The sequence below is a fragment of the Colletes gigas genome, unplaced genomic scaffold, assembly GCF_013123115.1.
Source record: "Colletes gigas isolate AHSC1104 unplaced genomic scaffold, ASM1312311v1 Colletes_gigas_Sc00147, whole genome shotgun sequence".
NCBI classification, from domain to species: domain Eukaryota; kingdom Metazoa; phylum Arthropoda; class Insecta; order Hymenoptera; family Colletidae; genus Colletes; species Colletes gigas.
In genome coordinates, this window is record NW_025106771.1 from 20,824 (window position 1) to 30,214 (window position 9,391).

At 49.9% G+C, this 9,391-nt stretch overlaps 1 protein-coding gene across 1 annotated transcript; it reads left to right on the forward strand.

Moving 5' to 3' along the window:
- Positions 1-2,254: 2,254 nt before the first annotated feature.
- Positions 2,255-5,959, forward strand: LOC122404277. The gene has a single exon (XM_043408215.1). The coding sequence runs from the start codon at positions 2,255-2,257 to the stop codon at positions 5,957-5,959; it is 3,705 nt and encodes a 1,234-aa protein (XP_043264150.1).
- Positions 5,960-9,391: the final 3,432 nt, after the last annotated feature.

Genomic DNA, 9,391 nt, shown 5'->3' on the forward strand with positions numbered 1-9,391 from the left:
AACGAGACGGAAAACGTGACTAACGTTACCGTGTATTTACACCAAGTTCCGTCCTTTTTGTTACAGAGAAGAGTGACGCCAGCCGACGACTCGTCCACCAAGAGGCGGATTAACGCGCCAGAGGACGAGCCAATTGATTTTTAATTTTTATTTTTCAAGTGTGAAAAGCGGCAAACGGCCAAAGGTTCTGTTTATTTCTGTTGATTTTTCGTTCTGATTTTATTTTATTTTGATTATTACAAGTTTTTATACGTTTCGTTTGTTTTGTTTCATTCTTTTTTTCAAATAAACGGCGTCGTCGAAGATCGACGACGCGAAAATACAATTAGAAAACAAACGATTTACTTTTCCTACGTCCTACTCCTTCGTAATCCGGACACCCGTTAGACGAGGTTCTCAAATTAATATTTGAGCCCTCCATATTCTAACAAAAGGTCCTTCGAGCCGGATACGAAACGAAGTTGAGTGGACCAGGAAAAGGTGCAAGTTCTTACACGTGAGGGATACCCACGTAAGAAATCATTTCGAGCGGTTTAATCCTCGAAAATACGCAGCATGGCCGTATCACAGCAATCCCTTGAAATCGATCTCGATGACGAAATCGAAGACGTGATCGATCTATGTGGTCAGCTGAAGCGGCTAGCATCTAACCTAAGAAAATTAGGACGAGCGAAATTCTCAGAGCGACTGCTTGAGGAAAAGCTCGAGCACGGCAAGGAAACCTGGCGCGAAATACGCACCAGGTATGCAAGCGTGCGTAAACAAATTCCTCCAGCAGAAAGAGTGTCGCACGACCTCTTTAAGCTGAATTACATGAGGAGTGCTGAAGACGACTTCCAGGATTTCCAGGATTTCGTTCTTACTGAACTTGGCCGACTGAGCGCTGAGGTGAAACCAGCAGCGTCGGAAGTTCAAAGTAATATACCGATCGAGCTCCCGAAGCAACGACTGCCAAGATTCGGAGGGGATCCTCAGGAATGGGAACATTTCGAGGATCTGTTCACCTCCGGGGTCATACGAAATGCAGCGCTGTCGGATGTGCAAAGATTGCACTATCTGAATGCCTGCGTAGAGGGACCCGCACAGGCGTGTATTGCTTCGATCGAAATCGTCGGTCGAAATTTCTCCGTGGGGTGGACGAAGCTAAAGAACACCTTCGGTCTCCCACGCTTGGTCACGGGAAAACTGCTGGACAAGCTCCTGTTTACGAAACCAATAGATACCGGTGACCTGGCTAGTATGCAGCAGGTCACCGAGGGTTGCACACAGGCGCTCGCCGCCCTTGATAAAAAGGGCACGCCCGAACAGCAGCGGGACTGGTTACTCGCGCATTGGGCGAAGCAAAAATTCTCGCCGGCGCTAGAGTTGGAATGGCAGAAAACGTTGAACCTCGCAACAGAGTATCCCACGTTTGAGGACGTGCGGAGGTTCCTTGAAATGCACTCCCGCGCACTGCTCTCCATGGATGAGAAGCGACGGGGGGGCGGCCATCGCATCTGCCACACATGATAACGCACGTAGTCGAAGCTCGACTCGGGAATCGAGATCGGCCTTGAGACACGTGCGCAGCCACAATGTTGTCAAGGACAACCTTTGGGCGGGACCGCCTCGTGGCAAAAGTATCGAAAACAGACCAGCAGGGGCCACGTCAAGGACACCGTGCGCAGTCTGTACCGGACCGCACCACGTGACGACGTACGAAAACCTCTTGCAAATGACTCCAAGCAAGCGCAGTCTATATGTAAGAAATCGTGGGTGGTGCTTACAGTGCCTGGGCGCTAACCACCACGCAAAAGACTGCAGACGCCCCATCGTCTGTACAAAGTGCAACGGGAGGCACCATCCCCTGCTGCACGTCGACGTAAGCCGGGAACCTCGAAACCAGCCGTTACCGAGAAAAGAGTACGACCATGGGGAGGGAACGAGCGAAAAAGCCCCGGCTCGTCGGTCTGTAAATTTCAGATCGAAATCCAGAACCTCGCGCAACACGAACACAACACAAGCCGCAACGTCACATTGTACGACGTTCGGTACAGGTGTACCGAGGCCCGTGTTGTTAGCCACGGCTCGAGTGCGAGTGTTCGGAAAATACGGTGCGTCGCGAATCGTGCGCGCACTGCTAGATCAAGGTTCAGAAACGTCCTTCATTTCTGCGAGTTTGGTGAATGACCTCCAACTCGCTCGAAGGAAAACTCCAGCCACGGTCACGGGTTTGGGAGGAGATCGAACCCAAACGATCAAGTACAGTGTCGGGATGAATCTGTGTGCGAGAGAAGGTAGAAAACCGACCTGCATGGTCGACGCGTACGTCGTGCCGCGAATCACGACCTACGCACCAGAGTCCTTGGAAACGCTCGGATACGAAGCGTTCCAGGACCTACCTCTCGCCGACCCCGACCTCACGACCGATCAAACTATTGAAGTTCTGATCGGGGCTGACTTATACGCACAAATTATGCGACCGGGATTCCGTCGCATAAACGCGGAGGGTCCGATAGCCCAAGAAACTGCGTTCGGCTGGGTAATTTCCGGGCCGACAAGTGCAGTAGGGAAAAGCCAGAATCCAGTACGGACGCTACATTGCACCGTGCTCGAATCGCTGGATCAAGCGATTCGAAAATTCTGGGAAATGGAGGAAATTCCCGCGACCTCTGTGCGTACAAAGTCAGAGGAAGAATGCGAAGCATTCTATAAGAAAACCGTCGTCCGAGACGAAACTGGGAGGTTTCAAGTGCGACTCCCATTTAATTGCCCGAAACCGGAGGAAACGATCGGAAAGTCGTTCCACATAGCGTTTTCGGCTCTCGCAAGGTTGCGAAAGAAATTAGACACGAGCCCGACTCTCGGTAAAGAATACTCGGAGTTTTTAAACGAGTATGAGTCGCAAGGTCACATGACTCGTATCGAGCCTATTGACCGTTCTAGACTCTATATACCACACAGAGCGGTCGTCCGTACGGACAGTACGACCACCAAGTTACGGGTCGTGTTCAACGCAACCTGTAGGACGGCGGGAGGTCGCTCCCTAAACGACATCCTACACGTCGGTCCAAAATTGCAAAACGATATCACCTCGGTATTAACGAGGTGGCGTTTGTATAAATACGTGCTGGTGGCCGACATTGAGAAAATGTTTCGACAAATTCTCGTAGCACCACAGGATCGTCGATTCCAATGCATCGTTTGGAGTGCACCCGAAACCGAACAGCTAAAAGCGTTCGAGTTAAATACCGTTACATACGGAACAGCGTGCGCTCCGTACTTATCGATGCGTAACCTTCTCGAATTAAAAGAGCAGGATGGAGGAAAATTCCCCTTGGCTGCTCCGATTCTCGAGAAGGGCATTTGCGTCGATGACGTATTTTTGGGAGCACCAGACAAGCCCTTGCTGGAGAAAATCCGCACACAAGTGTGCGAGCTCCTGCAAGGAGGTGGGTTTAAGTTGAGAAAATGGGCAGGAAACTCGCAGCAACTATTGCGAAATATCCCCCACAGCGCTCACTCCCACGCCGTAGACCTCACCTTGTTCGAGGATTCCGAACTGAAAGTGCTCGGTCTACGCTGGATACCGTCTGGGGATTATTTTTATTTCAATCTCCAACAATTTCAACCATCGGCGTTCCCGATGACTAAGAGAAATCTGTTTTCGGAGATTGCCAAGCTGTTCGATCCGCTCGGCTGGTTATCACCAGTAGTAATACGTGCGAAAATTTTGATGCAGTCCCAGTGGCTGGAGAAAATCCAGTGGGACGATCAAATCTCCGCGGACACGCAACGAACGTGGAATACGTTTTGCGTGGATTGGAACAGCCTGAAAAAATTAAAAATTCCCAGATGGATACGGTACGGAGCCGATACCGTATCCGTGGAGTTGCATGGATTCTGCGACGCCTCCCTCGCCGCCTACTCCGCCGTCACGTATTTACGCGTGACGACGACAAACAATGACGTCTTTACGACATTGGTAATGGCAAAAACGCGGGTGGCGCCGATCAAAACGCAATCCATACCCGTACTGGAATTAAACGGGGCAGTACTCCTCTCCGAGCTTGTGATGCACGTAAAGCGGTCCATCTCCATGAAATTGGATCGCATAATCTGCTGGACAGATTCTACGATTGCACTAGCTTGGCTGAAAAAACATGCGTCGACATGGAAGGTGGTAATCGCCAACCGTGTATCAAAAATCCAGACGATGCTTCCGAACGCCGAATGGCGTCATGTTCCCACGCGCTCAAATCCCGCAGATTTAAATTCGCGAGGAGTGGAAGCCGCGGAACTTCTTCAATCGGAACTATGGATTTCCGGCCCGCCGTGGCTTCGGCGGGCGGAAGAATATTGGCCGAAAATACCCGCTTCGATCGAAACGGAAGAAGGAAAACGCGTCTCGCATACGCTCGTAGCAACTCCGAAAAAAGAATGGGACTTTGTATTTCGATTTTCCCAATGGAGAAAGCTACTACGCGTAACCGCCTACTGCCTCCGGTTTCGAAGGGCGCGGGACGGAGAGCGTCGGTCCTTCGACGCCAACGTTGTCGACGCATCTGAAATACAGCGTGCAACGGAAAGAATTGCACGTTACTTGCAAAGCACGCATTTTGCAGATGAATACCAGTGCCTGAAAGGGCACCGTGAAATCCCTGCAACGTCTCCATTGAAAGGCCTAAACCCCTTCCTCGACGACAAGGAAGTCCTCAGAGTGGGTGGAAGGTTGGAGAATGCGGCACTTGCATGGGAAACCAAACACCCGATAATTCTGCCAAAACATCATGTTTCGAACATGATAATAAGGCAATGTCATGCGGATACGCTGCACGGGGGTTTGCAATTGACCATGTACACGGTGAGACAGAAATTCTGGATCATCGGCTGTCGTAACGCGACGCGTACGGTTATCCATGGTTGCATGCGCTGCGTGAGATGGAATGCAACAGCGTCCACGCAGATAATGCAGGATTTAATTCCGGAACGCACCCGCGCGGCACGACCTTTCTCGAATTGCGGAGTAGATTACGCGGGACCCTTTCGAGTCCGCGACTCCGCCGGTCGAGGTAAAACGGCCCACAAAGCTTACATAGCGGTATTCGTTTGTTTCGCTACCAGAGCCGTACATATCGAACTCGTGCACGATTACACAACGAGTGCTTTCTTGGCCGCCCTTGACCGATTCATCGCTCGCCGCGGAGTTCCGTCCTGCGTGTTCAGTGACAACGGAACAAATTTCGTCGGAGCGGATCGAGAATTAAGAGAGCATTTCAATATCGTGTATAACACACGAGAAATGCGCGATACGTGCGGCCAGAAGGGTATTAAGTGGAAATTCAATCCACCTAGTGCACCGCATTTTAGCGGTATGCAGGAAGCCGGTGTGAAATCGGTGAAACATCATCTAAAACGCATCCTCGGCAACTTCACTCCCACGAGCGAGGAGATGCAGACATTACTTTGCAAAATCGAAGCGAGTTTAAATTCGCGACCGATCGCCGCTCTGAGTGATTGTCCAGAGGATTATGCGCCCCTCACACCGGGCCACTTTTTGATCGGAAGCCCGATGAATGCACTTCCGGTAGAGTCAGTGGAAAATGAAAATATCTCGCGGCTTACGCGATGGAGAGCTATTCAGAAATTCCACGAGCAACTCTGGAGGCATTGGACGCGTGATTATCTCACGCACCTCCAGAACCGCTATAAGTGGCGTACCGCTCAAGTGCAGCTAAAACCGAACGATTTGGTTCTAGTGCAAAACCCTCTTCTCCCCCCGAATCAATGGGAAATGGGAAGAATTGAGGAAATTTTCCCGGGCAAGGACAGGCACGTACGGGTTGTTAAAGTACGCACAGCCACTTCCACCTACACACGACCAATCACACGTCTGTGTAAATTGCCCATAGAAGAGTCGCTATCGATAACAGACGAAGACGACGCTAGCGGGACAAAAGAAATCCCGAATTCCACGTGAGAAAGAGACAGGAAGTGAGAACCGCCGTTGGTAACAACAACAGGTGTGGATCACCATGTGTCCTGTGTCTCGGTGACAAAACGGGGATAGGGGAATCTCTTCCCTACTATCCCGTTAACAGTTAAGGAAGGGAGCAATTCGCGAGCGTCCTAGGTTTTAAAAGCAGGACCGTTAGGCCGAATTCCTTCAGTTCCAAGTCACACGCGGAATAAGAAACCAAGTCATCAGATAGCGAGTCAAAAAAAAAAAAAGTAAAAATACAAAATGTCGTCAACTAGTTCGGACGAAAGTGCCCAGACGGTCGTGGGGTCGGCGAGCGACCCCGCGATCGACCAACAGTTCGAACGGCTGTTACAGCTGGGCCGATACGCTCGGCCACCCACGGTCGCCCCGGAAGCGGAGGTAGCCCCGACGGCCGACATACCACCCACGCCAGCTGAGACTCCTGGGCCGTCCCAGGAGTTTATAATTAATTTGGGGCAGGACGTCCTCCGCGTACCGGCCCACGTGCCTTGGACGTCGAGGCGGTGTAAATGCAAGGTGCCCGGAGGTCACTTCCGACTGAAGTGGGCAAGAGGAGGACGCCTCATTTTCTGCGTTTACCGCGCGGAAGCCAACCCGCCAACGCCAAGACCCGCGGCCACCTCACCGCAACCGGGCAGCAGCAGGACAACGCCCGGAACCTCTAGGGGTGAAAGCCCTAGAGGATATCGCGGACGCCATCAGGAGGAGGGGGATCGCCGGGCCCGAGACCGGCAAGCCATGTCGCGGAGGCAAGGGGGGCAGCGGCTAGCCGGGCGAACGCCAGCAGGCCGTAGTAGGGTTGATGCGACGGCTATCCATTAGGGCGGTCATGACCACCCTCCAAATTATGGAGGGCAGACGAGCCCTCGCACGCCGATAATGTAAGTACTTTAATTTTGTTAATTGAGTACACGGAAAATTTTTCTCTGGTCGATCGACACGTGACCGCGAATTACCGCGCCTCCGTTTAATTGCACGGACCGTGCAAGGGGGGCGGTATGTTTAAATATCGCGTTAATTCGACGTGCAAGAATAGTAGAATATTATTCGTCACCCGGTATTGTTTTTCTGCGTATGTAACATACTCGAGAATGTTCGGCGCTCATGTCCGCTACGCGTAAACAAGACCGGATACAAAAACGGTCACATACGGATTTCTTCGAAACATCACGCGATCGACCAAACTACGCAGAATTTCAAGCTAACGTTTCGAAACGCGTAAGATAGAAAAGGAAAGACAATCGAAAGATAGACAAGGACAAACTCAAATTCGGCTACAGCGCCGCCAGTCGGAAATCGCTCTCCGAATTTGACTCTCCATGTTAAGCGAATCACTCTTGATTTGAAAACGGCAGAGAGCAGATGGGTATACGATCCCGCTCCTCCGTACATATCATATAGAACGAATTGTGTAGAGCTTGTCGTTCTTTCGAGCCAGTTAAGAACGTGGTGAAGAAGGTGCAGTGCGAGAGCGGATTGGGGTCCGATCCGGTAACGCAAATACTTCCGCTACACGTTTTAACTGGAGTGAAAAAGAGTCGGAAACGCAAAGAAGTGCAGTACCTAAACGGATTGGGATACCATCCGGTACCAACGACACTTCCGTTTCTAACGAGGAATCTCGTGGGTTATTTCCTAACGTTTCTAGTGCAGCAGTGGTAAAAACCACCTAAGACTGAGGAAAAAGGATACGTATCGTTGGACCGATCGGTCGTATCCGAAGTTTCGAGTTTGACCTACGAACCTCCCTTGACTGTCGAACGGTTAAAACCCCACCTAGACGGACCACGTGGTATTCCGTGGGTGGACTTGCCGCCCTCCAGTCGGTGCTAGGAATTTAAATCACGTGTCCAGCATCAGGCGACCTGCTGAAGCGGTATTTCGAAAATACGCCAACGTGTGCGTGGAATACCGCTCAAGAGCAACAGTGGGAAACGTACGCTAACCGTAAGTCGTTGTGAACGCAGACAAGGTACAGTCCCACACCGTACACGGACGGATTACGAGGACGGTAAGAAACCGAGGATTCGACAACATTTGGAGCCTTACAACCTCCATCTGTTGCCCTTTCCTACGACGGTCGAGATAACGCAGTATAGGAAGAATCGAGGTATAATCTCGTCTTCCTTAGAACTGCAATCAGCTGTTTCCCGGTTTAAAGGGAACGCACACATAAATAAATACAGTCCACCTGTTTCGCCGCGTAACGCAGCGGCAGAGAATCCCCGCTCCTGAGTGCGACAAGCACAGCTAGGAGCGCGAGAACTTCAGAACGAGACGGAAAACGTGACTAACGTTACCGTGTATTTACACCAAGTTCCGTCCTTTTTTGTTACAGATAAGAGTGACGCCAGCCGAAGACTCGTCGAGCGAGAGGCGGATTACCTCGCCAGACGACGAGACGATTAATTTTCAATTGATTAAAAGCGGCAAATGGCCAAAAATTCGGTTTTCTTTCTGTTGATTTTTGTTCTGAATTTTTTATTTTTCTTTGGATTATTACAAGTTTTTATACGTTTCGTTTGTTTTGTTTCATTCTTTTTTTCCAATAAACGGCGTCGTCGAAGATCGACGACGCGAAAATACAATTAGAAAACAAACGATTTACTTTTCCTACGTCCTACTCCTTCGTAATCCGGACACCCGTTAGACGAGGTTCTCAAATTAATATTTGAGCCCTCCATATTCTAACAAGCTCTGTGGTGAGTGATCCATAGTATGGAAAAATGCAGCAAATATAGCCAGTCTTTGAGTCAGCTAGAGTATAAACTTTGATACCCCACTTTGTCGGTTTCTTCGGATTGTATGTGATGAACGAAATTCGACCCTTGAATTTTATATTTGACTCGTCCACACATATGTGCTCGCCCGGGATAAAATAATCCGAAACTTTGAGTTGAGATATTCCAAAAAGCAGCTTACGCGTTGTAGGCGCGTTCGTGGATTGGTGGTGCGTGTTGGAATAGTTTCCAGATGAAGCATCCAAAATATTTGACTAAATCTGTCCTCTGGTAAATGTATCCGAATAGAAAGGAATACGACTGACGACATTTTTCGACCAATATTCTTGCAAATTGGCCAACGGCATTGTCCCCATATTGATAACGACAGCAAGAAATGCCCAGAACTCTTCGTTGGTGACATCACGCCAGCTTCGCCATATCGAGTTGCAGACAGCGTCTTCCCTTCCAATTTTCTTTTTGCATACTTATTGGTTTCACGAATAATTTTTTCGCGAGCTCATTAGTGAAAAACTGTTTAAAAAAATCTATTGGTTGTTGCACGTTAGAAACTATTCGTGGTACTGTGGGGTTTTGGCCAAGTATAAATTGTATGTTTGGCAGCACTTCGTCGTAGTCTCCGCAAAGTACCCATGTTGAACTGGTTGCACCTTCCACAGCTTCACTT

Excerpts from the sequence above, each read along its gene's own strand:
- LOC122404277 (XM_043408215.1), top strand. The coding sequence starts at position 2,255 with ATGAATCTGTGTGCGAGAGAAGGTAGAAAACCGACCTGCATGGTCGAC.